General features: G+C 44.1%; 1 protein-coding gene across 7 annotated transcripts in view; it reads left to right on the top strand.

The window, feature by feature from the left end:
• Pde8b (phosphodiesterase 8B) overlaps positions 1 to 24,874 on the top strand; it is a 228,344-nt gene that overhangs the window by 143,569 nt on the left and 59,901 nt on the right. For all 7 annotated transcript variants that reach the window (XM_036206740.1, XM_036206739.1, XM_036206738.1 and 4 more), the window contains exons 3-7: positions 5,716 to 5,906; positions 8,800 to 8,859; positions 11,277 to 11,334; positions 16,968 to 17,056; positions 23,194 to 23,272. In XM_036206740.1, the coding sequence (XP_036062633.1) occupies positions 5,716 to 5,906; positions 8,800 to 8,859; positions 11,277 to 11,334; positions 16,968 to 17,056; positions 23,194 to 23,272 (477 nt within the window). The remainder of the gene's footprint in view (positions 1 to 5,715; positions 5,907 to 8,799; positions 8,860 to 11,276; positions 11,335 to 16,967; positions 17,057 to 23,193; positions 23,273 to 24,874) is intronic.

The raw sequence follows: 24,874 nt of genomic DNA, 5'->3' as shown, positions 1-24,874 counted from the left end.
AAATGGCATGGGCTGGCAAGGAATATTGCTGAAGGAGGGTGGGAAGATGTGGGGTCCCACGGCACTGCTTAGGGCAGTCCCTAATCCCAACCTGTGGACTGTAGTTGCATGTGTTTTTCCCAGAGTCCCTTGCTACCCAGGGACTCCTGCAGCATGTGACCACGCACGGCCCCTCTGGTTTCTCCCAGCAGCCTGTTCACCTCATTCTCTCTCCCAGCCCTGCTCAGCCCTTATTTCATCGTTCTTCCTTAGGGTGAACAACTAATGAAACTTCGTGGCTATAAAAAGATTTTGACAAAGTTCTATGGGCGCTGGAGGGCTTGTTTGCCTGGCAGACAAGGACTTCCCACTTTCATTGAAAAGCAGTGTGGCTAACCCAGCACGCACCACGTCAAGAATACGTAAATACCTGTAGGCCCCCTGCCTTCAGAGCACAGTTGCCTGGGTGTCTTCTGTGTTAATAGTTAATGTAAAGTGTAGACCTCACCAATAGCTCTGCAGCCCACAGATCATGAACAGCGTGAGCAGTGAATATCCATGTCACTCTTTCAAAATCTCTGTCACTGGTTCCTGCCCATCTGTCATTCAGATGAAGCATGGAAAGCAGAGTGTACAGTTTATGTTGCCTCCTGGGATTCGAGGCTAAACCCACACAGCCTAATGCAAAAACAGATCACTGATGAAGGAATGAACCAACAGACACAAAGCAATCCGTGAGAAGTAAGGGTGCTGAGACATGTCACTCAAATAAAAACAGGATTAGAGGAGACATTGTCGCCTGGAGAAAATGCCACTGCAGCAGCAGCTGCTGCTGTCCTCTTTGAGGGACACTGGACACTTAGCCAGTGTGAATACAGTTTATTGGTGTGATAAGGGGCCACAAAGTCAGTGAAGCCAGCCAAACATGCCACATTCATTAAAGGCTTTCCAGGGGTTGATGCATGACATTGGCAATACAGAGGCCCATTTGTCAAGGCTTAGAAAAGATGCCATCTGTCTGTGACCAACACTGTTCAGCTGTTGTTGAGAAACTTTAAGAGGAAGATAACACACCGCATTCCAGTGTCCCTAATGTTCTCAACAACAGCATGCTAAACAAATATACTTTTTTCATTTGTCTGTGTTATGACCAACAAGCCGAACCTCACAGAGTTTCTAAAGCAAACTTCAGAGGTTACAGTGTTTATGTACACTGTACTTTTGCTATTTTTATGATCTGGTTCTACCATGCAGAAGGGGCTGCTTGTAGTTCTGTTCTTACCTGGACAGAACCCAGCATTGCAGATGTCGGTCTAGAATGGAAGATGTGTTCTGGATGTCAATATCTTCTCTCTCAACTCTCTCCCCTGCCAGGGTCCAAGGAGCAGAGGCTGGACTCTGGCCGTCCTCTCTTCCATACCAGTTCTTGGCACCTTGCATCATTTGTCACCAAATAAATATTCTTCAGATGAATGCTGAATGTTATGTTTAGAGTGAGCAGGAGGGTCAGTTTGCCTTTCCTGCCTACAAAACAAATTCAATCATATGCCTTTAATAATGAGTTCTAAGAAATATTTTGTAGAATTCTTTTATGAGATTTGCCCTGGTGAATGGCCACTAAATATCCACAAATGACCATGAGTCTATAAATATTTAAAGCTGATTGGAGCTGTATGTCTTACTTTAAAATTTGCAATAACAGCCTTATGTCCAAAAGTAATTAAGTAAATAAATACATACATTAGTACAGCTGGGTCTGGTGGCTTAGGCCCATAATCTCAGCTATTCCATAGGCTGAGGTAGGAGGCTTGCAAGTTCATGACAGAAACCTTCAGTGGTCATGGTGCTTGTCTAGACTGTTCTTTGGCCATTTTTATGATCTGGTTCTACCATGCAGAAGAGACTGCCCATACATAGTTCTGCTCTTACCTGGAAAGAACCCAGCATGGCAGAGTTCAGTCCAGAATGAAAGATGTTCTCTTACAGCTCCAGACTGTAAATTCAAGGAAAACCTGGATAGTCAACAGGACCCTGGGACTGGGACACACAATCACCACCCCTGATCTCCAGCCCCAGGGTCTTGAGTACCGCAACCACAGATACACACACACACACACACACACACACACACACACACACACACACACACACGCACGCATGCACGCACACAGGGAGAGAGAGAGAGGGAGGTCCAATGTTTTACAGAATCCAAGGACAAGTCGCAAAGCCGTGGCTCAGAAGAGATGGCAGTGGGGCCACCTCTGAGCACTTGGACAGTGATAATTTCAGGTCCTTCCTCCAGTATCTCTACTCTTAGTGGCTACAGTTCCCAGCTGTCACCCTCTGTGTTTCACTTCTTGGAACCCACTTTTCTGGAAACAGACTATCCTTAGAGCAGCTGTGATCTGGGAGCTGGAGACAGAAGGTCCAATCCTGGTGACTGGGATCCACCACCTTCCAGGAGAAGGAATAATTTTTCCAGAGTAGACCAACACATCACAAGGTGGTTGCTATAGTTTTTTTGTACTCTGAAAAAAAAATATATGGATTTTCACTTTGCTTTTGGGTTGATTTTTCTAAATCAATGTTTTATAAATGGAAAGAAGTTTAAATATCACCAAAGAAATTTTCTAGTGAGTGCCTTTCTAATATAAATAATCCATTTCAAATGTAATTTTTTATTATTATTTGTATAAGATAATACAACATGGAAAATATGCCATTGAGAATATGGCTAAAGTTTCAAAAAGAAAGGAGAACATCACACCAATAGGACCTCTCAGATGCTCTCCAGTCAGGACTCCCAGGAACCAGCAAATAACAGTTACAGGAAGCCTTCCTGTGTTTTAATGAGAAAGCAAGGACAGGCAGCATATGCTGTTTATGACCGACAAGTCTGGACAATTGTCTGCGCAATTTGGGGGCCATGGACATAGGGATTGTTTCTGGTTTGTGGGTTCCTGGTCCTGAGCTGATTAGGGCAGGAAGACAGAGTCCTGAATGCTGAGCACCTGGGCAGTCAGGAATTCATTAACTCTGAGAAATACCGTCTCCCCGGTGTCAAAGACCCAGGTGTCAAAACATCAAAAAGGCATGTGTATTAGAGTTCTCTATAGGAACAGAACTGGAAGAATGAACACACACACCCATGGACGCATGCATGCATGCACACACGTGTGTCCGGTAGGTGAGTAGACCTGTATTCTTATTGTACTAGTCAATATTGATCCATAACCATCAGAAGGAAAAGGGTGTGGTTTGTTGAGATTCTTGTTTATGGACCCATCACATAGCCAGACAGACGTGAGGCAAAAGATTCTGTTGGCTTCTCACTCTTGGCTTCTATGCATCGTTTCTCATCCTAATTTCACAGTTGGACCAAGGAGGAGGCTGGTGACTTTTTGCACAAGAAAGCTTCAACCTGATCTTCCTCATTGTCCTTGTCATAGCAACAGTTTGGTCCAAAGGCTTTCTTTCCAATATCGTAACCCACCAGGCAGTGCCCTTCACCTCTCTTGGGAGAGTTCCCTCCTGCCTCTTTCTAGTGGGGACTCAGTGTCTGTCTGCAAAGGTTAGAAGCATCCCAGACTGCAGTGATAGACCTTGGCCAGAATGAGCTCTGAGAAAAATAGAGCCACCCCATGTTTTCTAGCAGATGGTATTAAATCATGTGCTAGAAAAGAAAAAAGATGTTAAAATCATGCTGAAAAAAATATATTAGTCTGCTCCTGGAAGCATGATATTTGAGAAAACAGAAAATTATTCAGAGTGTAAGATGATTGATACAGATGATATATCTGGATATTACTAATGTTCAGGGATTATTGGGGGAAGTTTAGGTATGAAGTGGTGTTATGGTTTCGTCCTTATAGGAATTAATCTTTCTGTTTAACAGATATGTATGGACATAATATTTGTTTTGTTTTGTTTTGTTTTTCGAGACAGGGTTTCTCTGTGTAGCTTTGCACCATTCCTTGATCTCGCTCTGTAGTCCAGGCTGGCCTCGAACTCACAGAGATCCACCTGGCTCTGCCTCCCGAGTGCTGGGATTAAAGGCGTGCGCCACCACCGCCCGGCGGACATGATTTATAGCGACTGGATTTGCCACAAACACATACAGGATTTGGGGTAGAGTAGTGGTTCTCAACTTGTGGGTTGAAACCCCCCAGAGGAATCACATATCAGATACTTACATTATGATTCATAATAGCAAAATTATAGTTATGAAGAAGCAATGAAAATAATTTTATGGTTGGGGGGTCACCACAATGTGAGGGACTGTATTAAAGAGTAGAGGCATTAGGAAGGTTGAGAACCGCTGGGTTAGAGGGAGGGATAGAGCAAACCCATATTGGCCAGCAGTTGGCTTTTGCTGAAACTGACTGATGGGTAGGTGAGACTCATTATATTATTGTGTCTACTTCCTTATGGGCTTCTAATGTTCAAGTGATAAGGTATTTTAAAAACATCATGGTAGCTGTCGAGCACTTTGGCCTGTTTCTGTTCTGATTATAAATGAACAACTTTGGGTATCTTACCATGACCTATGGTATTGCGTTCAAAGCCCTCCATGCTGAGAGACTACTGTTCTATTCCCAATTATTAAATCAGAAACGGATGCTGGAGAATATTAAATGCCTTAGCGACGCCTTCAATTATCATGGTTTTGTATTGTACCCTACTGCTGAAGGATCCTTCACTCCTACATGATGATAGCAAAGCCCTTTGCGGTGGCGCATGCCTGTGACCCCAGTTACTCAGCAGGCTCTAGAGCTGTGGATTCAAGGCTGACTGGGGCTTTGTAGCAAGACCCTTTCTCTAAAATAAAATAGAAATAGCCTTCTTGTAGTTCCTATAAACCCTATAAGTAGTCACTGTCTCAACCATCAAGCCTTTACTGGGCAGCTCATAAGTGCCAGCCTTCTCCTGGGTACAGGAACATGGCAAGGAACAGGACTATCTGCTCTCACTCCCCTCCGGCTTCATTCTCAGTGCTCAAGGTAAACCCTAAACAGGTTCATGTGATGGTATAGCTTCCCCGGCTTCCAACTGCCAGAGACTCTGGATTCCTGAGCTCAAGAATGCGGAGGGGAATCTGTGCAAGGTGCCTGCCGCCTTTTCCATGGGTGGGGCTGTGCTTTGCCATGAGGCGAACAGAGGCAACTCACCCCTGGTCTCATGGCATCAGCCTCACAATTCAGGATCAGGCTTGGCCCGTGTTGGCAAGAGTGGGCTGTTTAAATTAATCGTGCAGGTTGTTGACTTTGAAGTCCCTGTGTCTTTACAGCTATTTAAATGCTGAGCTTGGAGAGCCTCCAGGGACTTGGGAGCAAATACTGTTTGCCCTGAACCAGATGTGTACATTTGCAAATCATCATGTAACCTGCGTAACCCACGTCACTTACCCTGTCAGTGGTTCTGCCGTTTCCCTCATTCTAAAAACAGGGCGAGCTGTGAGGAAACTTACAACCGCAGCCAGCAACATCCATCCATTCCTTACTAGACTGATTGAGCACCTTCCTGTGTCCAATCCTCTGTCCTCCCAGCTAGCTCCCAGCCAGGCCAAGAAGATGGAATAGCTTGTTTGGAGATGCCAGGGATTATCAGAGGAACCAAATTTGAACCCAGACAGTTTTCCTCTGGAGCCCTGTGTTTAGCCAGTGTACCCATGGTTTGTTTTCAGTGCAGAACTAAGGGTGGGGATTTGTGTTCAAGATGTTCTTCTTTCTGTTTCAGGTTTTGCTCATCTTTGCAAAGGAGGATAGTCAGAGTGACGGCTTCTGGTGGGCCTGTGACAGGGCTGGCTACAGATGCAACATTGCTCGCACTCCAGAGTCAGCCCTTGAATGCTTTCTGGACAAGCATCATGAGATCATTGTGATTGATCACAGGCAAACCCGGAACTTCGATGCAGAAGCGGTGTGCAGGTGCCTTTCTCTGTCTGAGTTGCTTTGTAAGCCCCCCTGATCTCTAAATGAACTTCCTCTACAGACAGCTTTGGGTCCCAGCACTGACCTGGGGGGGGTCATAGACCTGGACTACCAAGATGAAGGCTATGGCTCCTTCCTACAGACGTGTCTTACCTTCCCATTTCTGCACATTTGAATTTCATTGAATTTAGAAGCTGGACTGGTCCTAAAGCTTGAGCATGGTCCTCCATCCCCTCCCGAGTATTGCTCATAAAAGAGTCATTAAAATTCACACAGTTTTTACTACACGTAGTTCAGATTTAAAGTAAGTATTTTAAACTTCATTATTCTGCCCCAAAATGAACATCAGAAATGTGTGAAACAGAGATTTTTTCCATGCGTGACACAGATGGGTAGATCCTGTAGCAGGCTTCCCAGACATGGAGAGAAGAAGGCGGCCACTTTAGTAGCAGAATCGTCCTGGGGTCCATGCCCCCACTTGTTTATACAGATGCCAGCACTCTGGGGAGCAAGTACCTGTCTATTCATGAATAAATGTACAATGTTAAGAGTTTGGTCAGGGTGAACTGAGCCATCAGCAGACGTGGAATGCTTGGAAGCCAGCCTGGAAGTCACTAATGAATCAAGAACAGGGCAGAGGCTGGGTACAAAGAAGGCTGGACTTTTATTGAATATTAGTAAATGAACGGTAGAAAAAATGATTCTTAAGACTTTTGGTATACTGACAAAATACTAATGGATTAAGAGTTGGGTTTTTTTTTTAATCACAGGCATTACCTTGCTATTTGTTTTATGACTTGCATTTTCCCAAAGACTTTTTGTTAATTAGCCAGTGTTTAAGTGTTATAACGGTTTCAAATCTTGCTTTTCTCCATAGAAATATTTTCCTGTTTAGTAACACACACACACACACACACACACACACACACACACACACACACACACACACACACTGCTATTTTTACTATTAAGAAATATATTTTCTTTCTGACCAGGTATAATGAGGCACATCAGTTATCTCAGCACTTGGGAGATTGAGGCAGGAGGATTGCTGAGTTCAAGGCCAGCCTGGGCTATACATCAAGACACTGTCTCAAAGAACAAAAAAACCAAACCAAACCAAACATACCTTCTTTATAAATGATTTTCAGGGTAGAATTGGGTCCTGACTCTCATAGGCTAGTCTCATATGGCTCTGTAATAAAATGCTGCTGCTCGTATGCAAGCATCCCCTAAGGCCTAGGTTAGGTAATCTTTGTATTCTTCCTTAGCTATGGAAGCATGATGTTTGTGCCTCTGTTACAGCTGCTCAGAAAAGCAGAGGTTCAGAAGGAAGTTGTGTGTCTTCACGTGCTTGCTGACTGCTACTGGTCCTGTTAAGGGCAGCCAGATTCTTAAGTGATTGACAACCAGCAGTGTTCTGTATGGAACATCCCTTACTGTCGTCTGTGGGCCCAGGTCCCAGGCTTTTAGCTATACTGAACCTTCCCTCATGTAGCATACTGACCCCAGACCAACATACCTCCAGATCTCCCTTAGTCCTCTTATCAGTGAGACGTCCAAGTCCCTCTTAACACAAATACCTATGGAGAGCAGGAAGTAACCCAAAAGATAGACACCAGTCACAACAGAAGCCAAGAGACTGTTCCCACTCAGCACATTCAATACTTGAGTTAGCCTCTGTGTAAGTTCAGGCTCTTTAAAAGTGACCTAGCAGTGTGTCCATGGCATGTCACTGGGTGGGAAAGGCTACATGAAAGGGAGATGTGTACAGCATCTCCTTGGATCTCAGAGAGTGCCTCTCAGACACTGTATTTTTCATATAATGGAAATGGGTACTTCTCTGAGTGTCTATACATTAGGCTCCTAAATGTAAACTGAGTCTTCGGGAACCTGCTCTGTGGGAGGTTGGATGGGAACAAGAAGTGATGAGTGCCAGCCCTGGAGTGGATCTGTCTAGACTCCCTGCCCTTGGTGATGAATAGTGCCTCTCTTAGAAAGATCTCAAAATAAGCAGAAGTCAGACCACAGGTACAGGATAAGACAGTCAATGCTGGGGTCCATGGGTTCAAAAATGCGGCCCTTTATTAAAAGCTTGGCCAATTCATGAAGCCTTGACCAGACTAGTCTAGAATCTGAGCTTCATACAGCATCATGCATCTTGTAACGTTCACAAGCCTCAAAATCCTATCATCTGTATGCATTTGTATACTATGAAATTGCTAAGGAAGGAATTAACCGTCGACAGGTGCTTCCGGTTTAGCAAATCTGACAGTTATTATTTTATCTTTCTCCAGCCTGGCTGATGGCCAAGTATAGAAGCATAAAGGGCAGACTGACTGGGGAGAGGGGCACCCTCTGATTGACCTTTAGCACTTGTCTGTCCATCTGCCAGCAAGTGCTTTAACTTTTATTGTTAGGTTAGTCTTCTGTATGACTTACTGTTTTGAAAGAAAAGGAATCCTATCTTTTGGGTTAGCTGCCTAGGTACAAACCGATCGTTAAAGGACTGTAGTACTGCCATGCTTTTAAAGAGAGAGTCAGATTTCAATCAGAAAACACAAAATTCAAGTGGAATTTGCCAATTTTGAAGTAGGAAACTGGTGAGTTTGGAAAATTGCTCAGGAGTTTAAGATAGGTAGATATATAGATAGATAGGTAGGTAGGTAGGTAGATAGATAGATAGATAGATAGATAGATAGATAGATAGATAGATAGAAGCTATTGTCCAATTCACAAGGTCATCTTTCTTTTTTGTCTCAAGTGTGTTCTGAGACTTTTTTTCTGAAGGATGATTTGATGCGGTACCACTATCATGCAGAGAAGTCTCCATAATAGTTTAATCTAACAGAACCCAGATCACTGCTTGACTTGAAGCTTCTTTTTACAGATCAATCCGGGCCACTAACCCCTCTGAGCACACTGTGATCCTGGCCGTGGTTTCACAAGCGTAAGTACACCTCCACCCTTATCCATCAGCAACCCCATCCCCTACTGCATCCTTACTCCAGCAGCATCTCCCACCCCCACAGTACCTCTTACCTCCATCAGCAGCCCCTACCACCAGCAACACCTCTCAAGACCAGCAGCACCCCCACCACCAGCAACACCTCCCACCCCCAGCAGCACCCCCACCCCCAGCAGCACCCCCACCCCCAGCTTCACCCTCCACCGCCAGCTGCACTCCCACACCCAATATTACTATTCCATCTGAGACACTTATATGATGCAATCCAGTTTCTGAACCAGCTCTGTGATGGGCATATCTTAGACTGTACAATGCCACTTCTGGAACTTTCTCTGAGGGCTTTGTTTTCCAAGTTTCCAAAAATATTTAGCCCCCCCCTCTTACATAATTGCTGCTAGCACGTTTTCACACACTTCAGAGGGAAAACAGGTTTCTCATCATCATGACATGCCAAAATTGAGGAGAAAAGCTGAGAACTCTGGAGAGAACACTGTTCTGGTTCATCTTTTTTCTTTGAGGAAAATAGAGATGGGAAAGCGCTTGAGTTTTCACTTAAGACTGTGGCATGAGAGTACAGAGGCACCAAGTCCGTCGCAAGAAAAGGATTGTGGGGCTTAGATGAGGACTGTTGTGTGGCTAACAGCAGCCCATAGGCTTAGGTTGGTTTGGGACTGCAAGGAAGATTGACCTGGCTGTTGGTACACTGACACCCTGGAATGAAAAAACTGTTCTGCTGGGTTTAGTGTCTGGAATGTTCTGCACTTAAAATGCAAGGGCTGGCTGGAAGAAAGAAGTAGTTTGTATGTGCTACAATACTTGGAACCCTTGCCAGTGGCAAATTTTGTTATAGTCAACCCGTGGCTGTCATTGGCTTCAGAGAGAGTAAGATCTTAATTAGGACCCAGGACCTGTTGGACTTGTCGCTGTTAGGGCATTTGACACAGCTTCTGCCACAAAGAAGCAGGTAGGCCAACAGCTCTGACAAGGAGGTGTGGGGTTTCCAGGGCAGGCTAGCCCAAAGGGAGTTGATATATGTGCCCTGTAGGTCACCCTTGCACAAGAAGAAGCCGTGGCTGCAGGGGCCTGCTCTGATCAGAGCCCGGTGTTGAAATGCTACACTTTGGGGCTCTTTACTTGATGGCTCCCACAGGCTGTGGTCCAAATAAGGTGAAGCTCTGTCCTCATGGGTGCCGGATCCCAGCCGTCCTGGTGGGAGATTGATTCCAGAAAGAATGAGTGGGGAATCGAGGGATGCCAGTCTCCTTCTCCACTTACCTCCAGAGATCCAAATAGGATCATACAGCCTTGGACATGATCAGGGAGACCACACTGCACAGCATCTCCCAAGGCTGCTTATTACCTGGGTCCCCAAATGCCTTCTGCCCTTTTCATTTATCAAAAATGTTCAGGAGTCCTTGATTAGGAGTGTTTTCCTATGGCTTGTTATGGTATTTCTGGGTTTTTATTGTCAAATGCTTCTTATATAGAGCATGATGCTGAATGAGCACCTCTGTCTTCGCCATTTAGTTTAGGAAATAGGGTATTATTATATTGGAATCTTTACCACCTTCATAGAAGGCAGAAAGTCGGGAGTAAGGGAAACAGTTTCTCTGGCAGGAATCAGCTATGGGTAGAGCCACAGACAAACTGGGCACTCTGTTCTGTTTGCTAATGACTTTTCCACCCAATGCCTCTCCTGCTTGTCTTCCCTAATTTTTAAGGTATGTACCCTATGCAAATTTCTGACTGTCTCAAGGACCCTCTTTCACTTTCTTGATGGTGACAGTTGAGTTTTGAGACATCCTCATGACATGCTGGTCCCCATCCTACCTTTCATGGCCCAGCTCCAGGCTCAATATTGAAAACTGTCTCAGGAGATAAGTGACCATGGCTAGTTTTTGTTTTCCTTCCTTCTGGATTTCTGTCCAGATTTACACTTCTTTCCCATTTGGTTGTATGGTCCTATAGATTATAAGGTCAGGTGTCTGCGTCACCTTGAGATTTGGGCCCAGCTAGATCTTGGGGTAGGAGTTGTGCATCCAGTTGGGCTAGAGATGGTAGCCTTGTGATAAGCAGCATGCTTGACAGCTCCTTTTATGGGACTATTCTCCTATATCTGCTCCAATCCCAAAGGGCAACCCAGAGTTACAGCGGCTCACCCCTGTGCTGGGAGCACATCCAGCCCACACATCCAACACTCCCCTGCCTGTGTTCTGCTCACATCTGGAAGACAGATGTGGGTTCTGTTTCCCTGAAGGCAGGTGCTCCCTGGGCACACGCTGCTCAGGAAGCCTCCCCAGAGCGAATGCCAATGGCCTCATTGCTCTCTCTCCATGTTTCAGTGTGAGGAATCCTGGTTTTGTATCTGCTGAGTGACCACATTTTCTGCTTTGCTGCAGATCTGATGACCATGAAGAGGCCTCAGTTCTTCCTCTTCTCCATGCAGGCTTCAACCGGGTATGTATGAGGGGACCAAATATCTCTCTCAAGTGTGGGCACCACCTCCCTGACTTTCCCTTGAGAGCAAAGCACACAGCCATGAGAGCTGTTACGGGAAACAGGCCCCGGGACTGTGGGCCAGGAAATGGGAGCAGCTGCCTGTGAATGGAGTGCCAGTCAACCATTTGATTCCGGCAGTCTTAATTCCATCTATCATAGCAACTGACACACAATGACAATAAAATACCTCTTCTCTCAGATCAAAATCCAGCAGTCTCAGAGTGAACCATATAGCTCCATCTTACCAATCAGCTCCAGCATGCATAGAAAGATGATGTGCTAAGTGGCCACTTAGGTTCTATGCTCACCGGGAGCCTGTCCAGACCTTTTAAACTGAGAGCAGGTTATGGTAGCTTGGGAACCATTGTTTAACACCAGAAAAATAGAAGAGAAGTCTCCAATTTGAAGAATAACTATATGAAACACATGGATATCAACTTAAAGATTAAAACTGATTGTCCTAGGCAAGGAGATATAGACATATAACTAAGACTGCAAGGTAAGGTTAAAAACTGGATTTCAGGCAAAGCTATGTGTGGGCAAATGGAAAGAAAACAACGGAATTAATTTAAAATAAAGAAGAAAAAGTGGAGTGGAAAAAGATGTGAATATTAGACAGAGTAGTATAGAAAATGTATGGAGTCCTTCACATTTTTATGATAAACATATTTATTCCTGCTATTTAAAAAAATATTTTATTTTAGGTAAAAATGGAGTAGCAATCCATAGTTGATTCTGTAAATTTTACTGATAGTCTAAACTCAGACAAGTGCTCCTATGCATTCTTGGTGTTTTGAGTAATAATGGTGTTTTACGATTCTTGATTGAAAATGAAAATCCTTGGTTGTAGATCACGGAGAAGCAGTAACTTCTTTGTGTAGCAGTGTCTCTGTGCTTTGGCATGCTTCAGCCTGGAAACAGAGCCTGTAGAAGATGTGAGGCAGCCTGGATTGTAACGTGTAATAGAAACGAACGTGTCTAGGTTGCAACATTCCACACGTTCCTAACGCTCCTTCTTGTGTGTGTCTGCCGTCTCTTCCTGTGACGGTTGGCATTTGTCTCTGAAAACTTGCCTTGTGTGCAACGCTTGAATAGGGATGCCTGAGAGAATACCTCCAAGTTTGGGAGCCCAGAAATGCCAGAGGACAGTCAGCAAAGAAGCCGTGTGACTGCCATTTTTAAAAACTCATTCATTTTCTAGAAATAACTGAAATTATTCACATGTTTTATTGATCGTCTGTGTCTCCTGGGCCACACCACTCCACCTGCTTCCCACACTGACCTTTCCAAGTGTGAGTCAGGACTCTGAGCGTATGGGGACATTGGCTTTCCTGGTCACATTGGTTTTCCAGTTGAAGGATGACCTTGATATGCTGTTGGCTTTATCAATTAGGAGGCACATTGATCTCTTGAGTGGCCTTGGAATTCTGCTTCAGTTCAGTGATCTTTCCTCCAAGCAGTTTTGTAGTTGTGCCTTTGGGAGGATAGCTTCTTCACCGGAGGACAGAGATTGCACATCTGTTGGCAGGAACACTTAGAAGGGAATAGTTGTCACTTTTTAGGTGCAAATATTAAGAAACAAAGGTTGACTGTTTTCTTTTTACAGTCTGGTGCTACTCCCCAATGTCTCTTGTGCCCAAGTCCAAATGTGTTGTACACATTGAATGAATCTGTGGTGAATGGGAACTTACAAGACAGCGCCTATCAGGGATTACCTGGTGTTCTGAACGCTGGGTCTGATTTGATCAAGGTCATTCACCAATGGATCAAGATTCCCCCAACCCCTCAGGTTTTCTCCCTGGGAAACACACGGTATCCGTGATGGCTTTCTCTATGTGTTGTAGCCTCATCACTGTGAAGGAGGATCTCCAGGCAGCTGCTGTACTTGTTTGGGGAAGATCTTGTCTTTGGCAACCCTCTATCTAAGTAATTTCTGGATATGTCAGCTAGTCTTGCCTTCTGCGAGGTTGTTTCTCTTCTCTGATTTGTTTTGATTAAATCACTTGCTCAAACTTGGCTTTGTATTACTAGCTACTGGGCCAGCATGTTGGTCTGTGATCCCTGAGTGGGGATCCAGGAAGAAACTCTGTCACCAATTACACCCCAACAACCCCCCTTCGAAGCCTTTGGGGCCCTGAGCACATGGCTAGCTGTCGTGATGCCCAGCCCACACTGTGCTTTTGGAAGCTAGCATCTTGCCGCTCTTACATTCACCTTCATGTGCCTTTTTTTTTTTTAAAGCCTGAAATGATGCTTTTTCATCTCAACAAGTATTTATGGGGCTCCACATGCAAGGCAATGTGTAAGGCATGCTGGGCTCACAGCTGTGAGCCACACTTCTCCCTGGAGAGACTTCCTTTGGAGTGGGAAGTTGAAGAGCTACAATGTATTATTTATCAGGCCCAGTTCCAGGTGATTTGCTTAATTTTTCCCAACATATGAAAGATTTGATATTTTCTCCGGTGGAAACAGACTCCAAAATCTGAATAGCTTGCACATTCATAACAAAGGCAGGGATGCAGATGTACATTCACTCCTCATTCTGTCTTGGGCCCACCCACTAATGTAGTTTTCTGCCATGCTGTGGAGTACTCTCCCAAGAGCTCCTGTGTTCCATGAAAAGCAGCCTCCTGGGCGAAAGTCGTTTTGGTGAATCTGTAGACTGGGTCCTCCTCCTTCCAGTAAGAACCCTCAGCACACATTGGCAATTGAGCATGTTAGCCTACAAGATGTTCTGAGGGCTCCCGGAGTCGAGATCCATGCATCTCAGCATCATCTAAACTCACTTAGCATAGAAATTTCAGTATGTCTGAAATGCATCAGCTACCCTGATAAAGGTCATTGGCCCGGACAGTTTTCGCTCATGTAAAACCTCAAGCAGACGTGAATCTTGATCAACTTTGCTTTGTGACTGAAAGAGCAAGCATTTCCTTTCTGCCTGTGTTGGGAGCTTTTCCTTTTCTTAGCTCCTCGCCATTGCCACTTGGAGAATAAGAGGTCTATGGAAAGTTAGTAGAGGGCTTTGACTGTATTCCTCAAGGAAAGACCATCTACTCCAGGGGTGTGTGTGTATGTACATGAGAACACACACTCACATGCTGAGACAGAAGGGGAGAGAGGAATTGTGTTTTCTCAATGGATGACTTGATTGAAGGGAGTCTATAAATGGACCTTCTGGCTGGGTCTGCCTTTCTCTCCTCCATCTATCTAGCTGCCTGAGGAGCACTGAGGTAACTGGGTAGTTTGGAATCCTTTTTTGCTCCATAGTGTGCTAGCTATATGCTTGGAAAGTTTTGCAAAGTTTTTATGTTCTTTATGAGTTAAAAATGTAAGACATTTTCTTCGGTCATAAGGAAATCTGTTTCCTTACCATTTTTTACTGGCTTTTTTTTCCTGCTTTTGTCGTTTCTCATAAGAGCATTTCCGTGTTCATAAGAGAGAAATGCATGATTTCTTGTATGTTCTGCACCAAGTAATGTGCTCAATTTAAAAGCTGTAAAGAAGGGATGAAGAGGTACCCAGCAGTTAAGAGCACTGGCTGCCCTTCCAGGAGACCCAGGTTTAATTCTCAGAACCTACTTGGTGGCTCACAGCTATAGCATGAATCCTAAAAAGTTCTTATTACTAAGAACAAACCCAGTGCCAGTTATTGGGGTGAACGCTGGAAGATCAGAGAAGCAGAACAAGCCACAGCTTTCTCACCTCGCCAATTCCTCAGCTGATTCCGTTTCCTCAGACTGGAAGCCTCTGTGTCCTCAGGCAAATGGATCTCAGCTGAACTGCTGCTAGTAGCCTAAAAGCTTAACCAGCTCTAGTTTGTGGTCCTCACATCTTAAATACTTTTCTGCTTCCTGCCTTCACTTCCCGGGATTAAAGGCTCTTGTTACCTCACCTGGCTATTTCTAGTGTGGCCTTGAACTCACAGAGATCCAGGTGGATCTCTGCCTCTGGAATGCTAGGATTAAAGGCACGTGTGCCACCATTTTCTGGCCTCTATGTCTATCTAGTGGCTGTTCTGTTCTCTGACCCCAGATAAGTTTATTAGGGTGCACAATATTTTGGGGAACACAATATCACCACACACAGCTGTTGATAACTCCAGTTCCAGGAGATCCAACCCTGCCCTGGCCTCTGTCGGCACTACATGCAGGTGGTACACATACATAAATGCAGGCAAAATTAAGAAATAATAATGTAAAAAATGAATTTGGAATCGTTGAGAAGCTTCTGCCGTCTCTGCCTGGCATGAAGTGCATATGGCACAGATCTTCCATGAATGGTGTCGCACATTGTGTTTTGTTGGACTTGAGGCTTTGCTCATGCATTTACTCAGCCTACTAAGGGTTTGTAAATATGTGAAAGCTGTTTTTTCTAATTGAGATGAAAGTAAGGCCATTTTAAAGTGAACAATACAGTGACATTGAGAGCATTAGCGACGTGCAATGTCCCCCCCCCCAGCCTTGTTCCAAAGCCTTTCCCTTAGCCTCAAGTTCCTAGTAAACAGTCAGTGCCGGCCCTGCTTCCCAGGCTCTGGCAATCATCAGTCTGCAGTCTGTCTGTAAGGCTGAATTTGTCTTGATCATTTGCATAAATGGAATCATATAGTGTGTGGCTTTGGGTGTCTATCTTCTCTCACCCAATATTCTTGAGGGTTTTGCATTTCCTTCCTATCTTATGCCTGAATAAAAATCCCACTGTATGTACATACCACAATTCATCTCTTCATAGACTGTTATTCTACCCCTAGCCGTGTAAGTAAAGCTGGGGTAGACCTGATTCTACAAGGGTTTGCTTGAGGTAGCCATTTTCAATTCTCCTGGTTATATATACCTAGAGTTTAATTTTTGAATAACACATACACTCTTTTCCACAGTGACTAAACCACTTCATATTGCCTTCAGCAATGCATAGGACTTTGATTCTGCACATTTTTACTAATAGTTATTTTTCTTTTTGTAATTGTACCTATTCTAATGGGTATGAATTGACATCCTATTATGCTTTTGATTTCTATTTCTTTAGTCTGGTGAGGTTGGACATCCTTCACATGTTTGCTGAACCAATGTTATATGTTTTCTTGGAGAAATATCTGCTCCCATCCTTTGCCTAGTTTTTCATTTAGTTGTCCTTCTGTTGTCAAGCTCACCAATACCTCGAATAAGCTCTGCATTCAGCACCCAAAAAATTTAGAACAAGGCCAAGAACACTCCCATAAAAGTGAACCAATGGCACATTGCAGCCTGAGCACGCTGCATATGGAGTCACAGGCCATGGTTACAGGATCAAGCCGGAATGTTGAGTCATTAACACAGCCAGGGAGGCACGCTGTGCTCTTGTATGCATGCTTTGCTGTGATTCCTTGTAATGAAGTTTCCCCCGTCTTTGTGATAAAGTGAGCTAAGGGCATCACCTGTTCTGTTGTTCCTCCGACATTTGAACAGGCACGTCACAGCCCTTGGCAACTTTCCTCTGTCATCCCTTCCTACCTACAAGATGTCTTACATAATGAACTACCTGGGGGCAGGAACAACTGTTGACTCTCTAAGAAATAATTGGAGATGTCTTATGCATTATCTGTGCTTTCTTTTCAGAGATTTATGGAGAATAGCAGCATAATTGCTTGCTATAATGAACTGATTCAAATAGAACACGGGGAAGTTCGCTCACAGTTCAAATTACGGTATGTAGCAAAATAAGACAATACGTGGGTTAACAACACTTTAGAAAAATCTTAACTGTCAACAGGCCAAAGTATACAGATTTATAACTGATGTCTGGGATTTTGAAAGTGTGAGACTGCCAGCCAATGGCAGTATGTTAACTGGAGTCCCTTGGTGTGATGAAATAAATTGAAAGCTTGTCTTTTTTTTTTTTTTTTGACAATATCTTCTACTATTTGTGGCAGTGTTAAAATCATAGCCTAGGAAGTCTGGCTCAAGTTCATATAGTTAGATTGAGATTAAGAGCATACTTTAAGAATACCTTCAACTCCTGACTTCCAACTTCATAAATTCCTACTTGGGTTGTTATAGTTGGGAAAGCCAATAGGGACATTTATTACACTAGCCACCATATGGCTATGTGGCGATTTCATGAAGTCTGCCTGTGGCATGGCATATTGTTGAGAGACCAACTTTAGGTCTTTTGGTTTGTATGCAGCACTTTCAGAGGTGGTTTCTCTCTGGCTCTACATTCTGTGTGGAGCCCATTATATATCATCTCTACTTCTAGGCTCTCTTGGAATATCAGGGTCTTAGCACCCATCTAGTTTAGTCCAGGCTCTGTTCTAGCTTGCTGCTAATACCTAATTTCTTCAACCTGCCTTTTTCAAGCCGGAGAACATGAGTATACCTTTGGCGCTGTGGAAAGAGCAGTTCCTTCAGGGACATCTCTGCATGGCTTCTCTCTCTGGGCAACTAAGAGGCACCTCTTGGTACCTTGTGCCCAGTGCGAAGACCATGAGAAGACCTCCCTACCATAATTATACTTTTAATCTTCATTACTTATTTTGTATCCAAATCTGATAGAGAAGCTTTAAAGCTAATTCTCTCCAGGCCCTAGGAAGCAGAATGATTGGCACAGAAGCAGGTGTGGCCCACCTCTGGGGAGTCGCTTTTGGTGATTACAGTGGTGTAAGAAATGAAATATTAGAGTAAACAGTCAGTCTCTTAGATGGGAATGTGGTGCTTTTGGGGTGTGTGTGTGTGTGTGTGTGTGTGGTATGTGTGTGGTGAGTATGTGGTGTGTATGTAGTGTGTATGTGGTATGTTGTGTGTGTGTGTGGTGTATGTGTGGTATGTGTGTGTTGTGCTGTGTGTGTATGGTGTGGTGTCTGTGTGGTGTTTATGTGTGTGGTATTGTGTGGTGTATGTATGTGTGTGGTGTTTATGTGTGTAGTGTGTGTGTGTGTGTGTGTGTGTGTGTGTGTGTGTGTGTGTGTGTTTTAAGAATGTTGATGCTGCCACCAAGCTGGGTTTACTCTCTGGGACCCCCCCATGGTAGCAGAAGCAGATGATTCCAACAGGTTACCCCTTGACCTTCATGTGTGTCATGCCATGAGTGTGCATAACACACACACACACACACACACACACACACACACACACAAATATACAAATAGTAAGTAATAATAAATAATTTTTTTAAAAAGTGAAGGATGTCAAAACAGTGGGGATTCTGATATTTGAGGGTACTGATAGCATAAGGCCTTAAGGAATAACACCAAAAACATTTTGAATGTTTAAATAAGTTAAATCCCTTGGTTTTATTTTATCTGTATGTTTATTTCAGGTAACTTCATACAAACTTTCTAAAAAGAAAAAAAAAACCTTCATTTTGCTTCAGTAATTTATTCTTTTATTCTTTTTAATAATGTACATTAAGTATATGTATTTCCTGGGAAGCTCTGTTGATTTTAATTGAGATTAAAACAACTTAGAACTTTGAATTTTGATGTTTTGCAATAAATAAAAGGAGAAAAGCAATTTCATTGTGGTTTGATCCTCTAACTTTATTTTGTACACTAAAAGCAGGTGACCCATCATTTTTTTGCTGTCACCAGCAACCCCTCATGCTAGCTTGAGTCAGTGCTTCTGTATCCTTAGAACCAGAACATGTGATGGCCCCTGTTAGATGGTGCCCTAATCCAGATTCTGCAGAGATTCAGGTACTGGGGGCTCCTTCAGGGAGGCTTAGGACACCTTGAGCATGGTTAGTAGGACACAAGCAGGCCTGGAGGTCTGAAACCCCCCTGCCAGCCCCATCTTTAGGTCAATGTGCTGCTGGGATCTGCATAGACCAGGATGTGTGTTGGAGCTCTCATGGTCTCATCATGTCATAACTGCAAGTCTCTCAGCTCCTAACAGTGTGAGCTCTACAGCTGCTCAGCTGCTCTCCAACAGGAACTGGTTGGAGGAGTTGGACCCACTGCTGGGGTCATAAGGAAATGCTCATATTCTTCATATAAATTAGCTTGGAACAGTAAATGGACTTAAGCCAGGAAGCAATGGCCCCCAGGAGCGGGGCTTCCCTGACTCTTGGATGCTCTTCCCTCAGCTTTGCTTGAGTTTACTCCCTTTGGGGAACTGGGGGTACATGCATTACTTGAATCTCCCTGGGCCTACAAAATTTAGACCCAGCAGACAGAGGACAATGATCTAGATAATGACCTTGCTCCAGCTCTCTAGGGCATTCAAGGACATGTAGAGCATCTATCTACCTGTACCCCAAGGCAGACAAGCAACTATGCCATTTGTTAAAGACTGGGAAATGAGCTCTTTATTATACAATGCCAGAATAATTATAGTCTAATTATGTAATACTTTCCCCTACAATTCCGCCCCCAGCTGCAGCTAAATATGTAGCATGCCTGTCATTCTGCAAGGACACAGCCTGCGCTGCAGGATGAGACCAGTGTTGAAGCTGGACACTTCAGTCCAGGACTTGGAGAATGGTGGCTACCATCTATACTTTACAAAACAAATAAATCATTCAAGTCTGAGCTAATTGAGCAAATGATGGGGTTTAACTGTAAACTTCCTCTGTGTAGAATAAATTTTAGGGACATCAGACCTAATCCCTTCTGTGCACATTTGTTGAGTTACTCTACTGAACCAAGTTCATGATTGGCAGTGTCTAGGATGAGCCAAGATAAATGGTGATCATGTCGCTCTTCTAATGTTCTTAGGCTTTTTTTTTAATCATGAAAAGTCCTTGTCACTAAAATAAAGACAGTGATTTATCCCCTAACAGGAGTTTATGATCATACAGTTTCAGTGTTTCTTCCCATTATTAGTGTAAGAGTTGCACAGAAATCATGTTTATTTTGCTTCAGACCTTAGGACAGCAGCAGTCTTCAATTTTAGAAAGATTCAGGACCTGGTGGGTGAAAGTCTGCCTTGTGGAGCACAACAACATCTCTCATTATGAACACACATGCAGAGCCTTTATCTTTATGTGGGCCCTGTGCAGTAGCTGATGTGGTATAGCTGTGGGTGCAGAGCTGTAAACACTTAAAATAACCATCCCTTCTCATCCTTGCCACATTCATGACTGCCACCAAGTAGCAATCCCATGATTCCCCTTGCCTGTTCTTCTGTCTGCCTGACTAACCTTGAGCCCCTGATTAGATGTGAACTTGTGTTCAGAATCTTCTTAAAAGCCATTGCCTTGCTCAATCCTACCCTTGTTTAAGATAGTGTGTGCATGTATGTGCATGAGTGTGCGTGAGTGTGTGTGTGTGTGTGTGTGTGTGTGTGTGTGTGTTCTGTTTGGGTAGAATTCAGATGAAATGCCTTTCTAAGATATGCAAAACAGCACATGTCCATCCTAGCCACAATTGCCAAAAAAAATACTGAGAGCTGGGAGTGCCCTCCATGTGATCCCAGCTGCCTACCACCCTGGTTGCAGGGCTAGAGCACAACTGGGCATTCTACATCTGCACGTGTGTGCTTTGCACCCCCATACCACTGTGCTGTTTATGAACTTTGTACTTGTACCCTATCATGGCGTCTTTTCCATCTGAACCTTTGAAATGTTAAGGCACACTATAAATAATTACATTACCCATTATCTTCCCTTCTGTTTCTTTTTTTTTTCCCCCTCTCAATTTTCTAACCTCTAACCTTAAAAAATTAAGGACATCTGAGATGCAGTTCATGGCTCCCAAGAACAGAAACTAATAAGGCTACAGTTTTTCTGCCTGAAAAGTATGAATAATTAATACAAGCAATTAGGTTCTGTGGTTCTAGGAACATGACTCAAATTGATTGCCCCATTTTTTCTGTGGGTTTACTTAAATAGAGCCATCAACGTAAAGAAGTTGGAAAGGCCCAAATATCACAGCTGATCATTCATGGCATGGTGGAGATAGGAAGGAGACTACTGTGTTGTTCCTGTTCTTGACACTGTCCCTTCATGTCAATGGGCAGTCTAGGGATTTGCTGTGACCTTTGGGGCATTATATCTACTGACGAGTTTTAAGTTGTATGGATAATCAGGAATGTAATGTTGAAAAGCTCTTGGACTTACTTAAGAACTGCCTTGAGCACAGACAAAATGATCATGTCTGAAGCACCTGTTTGCACATTTAGTTGAGATGTACAGATAACCTCCTGGAAAACCCCATGCCAGAGAGGAGCCTGACAAGATGTGTTCATTAGAACTTAATTACCCAGCTCTCAAAATTGACAAATTAGCCTACATGGAGTCTGTGTCTCCAGGCATCACTTCTGAAAGGTAGTTAGTCTCTGGAACAGCTTTCCCATGGAGCTGAGCTCGATCTAGACCAGGTGTCTGTTTTGATAAGCCTGGCTCTTGCTTGCCTCTCAAGAGGCAGTGCAGTGATGATGGTGATAACAGTCTCAGCATCCTCTTTTAATGCTTTGCTGATTTTATGGAACGTGTTTACAAACACAGTGGTGGTGGTGGTGGCGGTGGCGGCGGCGGTGGTGGCGGTGGTGGTGGCGGTGGTGGTGGCGGTGGTGGTGGTTAGACAGTATGCAGTACACATTAACTGGGTGGGCAACTGGAATGAAAAACAATGACCTACAGGGATGACGACTGTCAGTGGCATAAAGTGAGTCCCATTCTCTGCCCCGCTGACCAGAGCATGGATGCTTGTCTTACCTACCCGTATACACTTAGCCTCATCTCTGCATCCATAGAAACAAGCATCATCCTTCAGTGTGCTGAGGCCCTTCTGCCTACAGGCCAGTTAGCTTGCTGTGACTGAGTCCCATTCAGATAGACTCAAAGGAGAAGATAGGTTATAATTAGTTTTTCTTTTCTCTAGAGGCTTTTGCAAGCCTCAGAGAACAAAGCACTGTGACTCCGTGACCTTACAAGTAGTAATACCTACCACACTGGATTCTTCCATATGTGGCCCAGGCGCTTTGAGAAATGCCTGCATAAACCATCCATCGCTTTGGCCATTACAAAAACCCGTGAAATACATATTCTTACAATAATTCTGTAATGGGGAAAACAAGGACAAGGAAAACTAGAAGCTGCCCAGAATCCTGTAGCTGGGAAAACACAGTCCAATTTCACCCAGGGAACTGTCATTTTCTTAACAAATAGGCCATAGTGGCAGCAAATTACACTCCCTCATGGTAGGAAAACAGCAGTGAAGAATTTTCCCTGCAAGAAGTAATATAGATCCCATAAATCAACATTTTCCTTTTTTTAAATTTTTCTCTTTGCACTGTGTAAGCAAACCTTCCCTGGGATTCTCTAAACAGTCCATCTAAATAGCAGGTGGTTGTTGTGTTGGCTAGCACAGAACTTAATGAATTTGGAGTTGTTTTCTATTGGGAAGCTAGTTAAATGCAAACCACAGTTGGAGTCTGATTTCTAATATCTCAGATACACAGGGGAGGTCAGCACGGAAGGAGCCGGGTAGAAAGCTGTACAGGCGCAAAGAAACGACAAGGTGGGGATGGGATCCACCTTCCACTCCCGCCTTTCTTCATCCCAGTGGGCGTGACTGTAGGCAATGTAGCATTGCAAACCTAAGAAAAGAAAGACAAATGTTTCTCTCTGTGTTGCGAAAGGTTTGAATACTTCAAGATCAGTTCAGGCCAGGCTAGGGTCTTCTAATTGATGGGAACTTGACCTTCTCCATGACCATGACCGTGGCCACACTGCAGCATTGCACATTGTATTGAAATGGCAAGGCTTGAGGGAATACCAGCCATCGGGTCATAACAGTAACCGAGTGCATTGTGCCAGGGACTCTGGGATCTGTGCATGTTGCTAAATTAACAAAGTTCAAAGGATGTTTGTATACAACTAACCCTCATCTTATGCATCTTTCAGGGCCTGTAATTCAGTGTTTACAGCGTTAGACCACTGTCACGAAGCCATAGAAATAACAAGTGATGATCATGTGATTCAGGTATGGGAAGAAGCTCTTTGCATCATTAACACTAAAAAAAGAGCCTTTTGAGTCCTATCCACCTCTTTATTTCAAATACTTTCCCAGAATTTTCACATATTTGCACATTTTCTTGAATCAATGTATGAGATGACTACTGATAAACTTAAGAATTGGCTATTCAAAGGAGAATAGAAGTTATTTTATAATTTAATATTTTAAAGTGTATGTGTGTGCATGCAAACGTGTGTGTGTGTGTACATGTATGTTGGGGTGCCTGCTGTAGAATCCAGGAGAGGGTGTCTGATACCCTGGAGCTTGAGTTATGGACAGTTGTAAGCTGCCCAGGGTAGGTGCTGGGAACTGAATCCAGGTCCTCTAGAAGAGCAGCCAGTGCTCTTAACCATTCTCTCTCTAGCTCCCATAGGAGAAACTCATTCAGATCAGAACTTGTTATTTCCTAGGTAGAGGTGGGAGAAGATTTGGGGCCATCTGCAAAGACAGTATTCACATAGGGTTGTTGAACAAATGCTTGTAGTGGCTATGGGAGAAGAATACTTGAAAGAAACCATTCATCTGCCATTGGGGTTCTATTATAAAGCACTTTAATACTAATGCAATCTCTCTAAAGAAATGCATCTTTTACGTGCCGTAAAGAGTACTCTGAAATGTCTACTGATTAGTCCTGGCCTGGCTCAGCTGGTGTGCAGCGGTCATTGAGAGGCTCTTGCTTTTATCAGTGACCAGCACACCATGGCCCCTGTGGCATTGACCTCCTTTGGAAGCCTCTGATGTCCCCAGTGTGCACAGAAGCATGCCTTGCTCATATTCCAGGGCCCACACCTCATCCCCATCATGAGCAGTTTCATTAAATAGTCTCAGCTCAGCTCTGTACCTTTGAAAGGCAGCTGAGGATATGGAGACGTAGCAAAAGAGAGGACTGTATACAAGGAAGGGGCAAGCCGTGAGCACTGACGTCAAATTACTTGGCCCTATTTCTGACTCCTAAGCCTGCCTGCCTGGCTTCATTTGGGGCTATATGTCAGAATATTTTTGACTGTCCCTGGGAATAAAACCGGAGGCTACTGGACATTGCTGGCTATGTGTACACTTCCTATCCACTGCTCTGTATACTAAACCACACAGAAAGCTAGGCTCAAGCCCTGTGCTCACATGCAGACAGGGCCCTTCAGTTCTGCTCGAGAGGACGTGGGCTTTGCATCTCCCTACTTCACGGTGGGAAGCTGGGTTATGATGAGAAGTAGCCCTGCCCTTCCATGCCTTCTCCACCGTGAACAGGAACCAAGTCCTTCACCCCATGGCCACAATCTGTGCTTAGTAAACTTGAATCCCTGGGAGAAGTGAGGAGGTGATGTATCACATGACATACATCATCCCCTCGCTCCAGTCTCTTCCGTGGACAGAAAGAATGGAGTGTGAGGCTAGCTAGTGCCCACACAGGGGGAACCGCCATGCTGAAAGGGGATCTTGGATCCTGAAATAAGTTGTCCCAGCGAAAGGAAGGAAGGAGAAGCAGAACAAAGGGTGACACGTGGAGGGGACACTCAGCTGACCGGGGTTTCAGGATAACAAGGACAGGTTATCTCACATATGTTACTGATT

Source organism: Onychomys torridus, chromosome 15 (genome assembly GCF_903995425.1).
Source record: "Onychomys torridus chromosome 15, mOncTor1.1, whole genome shotgun sequence".
NCBI classification, from domain to species: Eukaryota; Metazoa; Chordata; class Mammalia; order Rodentia; family Cricetidae; genus Onychomys; species Onychomys torridus.
Note: the sequence above shows the minus strand (reverse complement) of the source record. Positions and strands in the feature narration are given on the sequence as shown.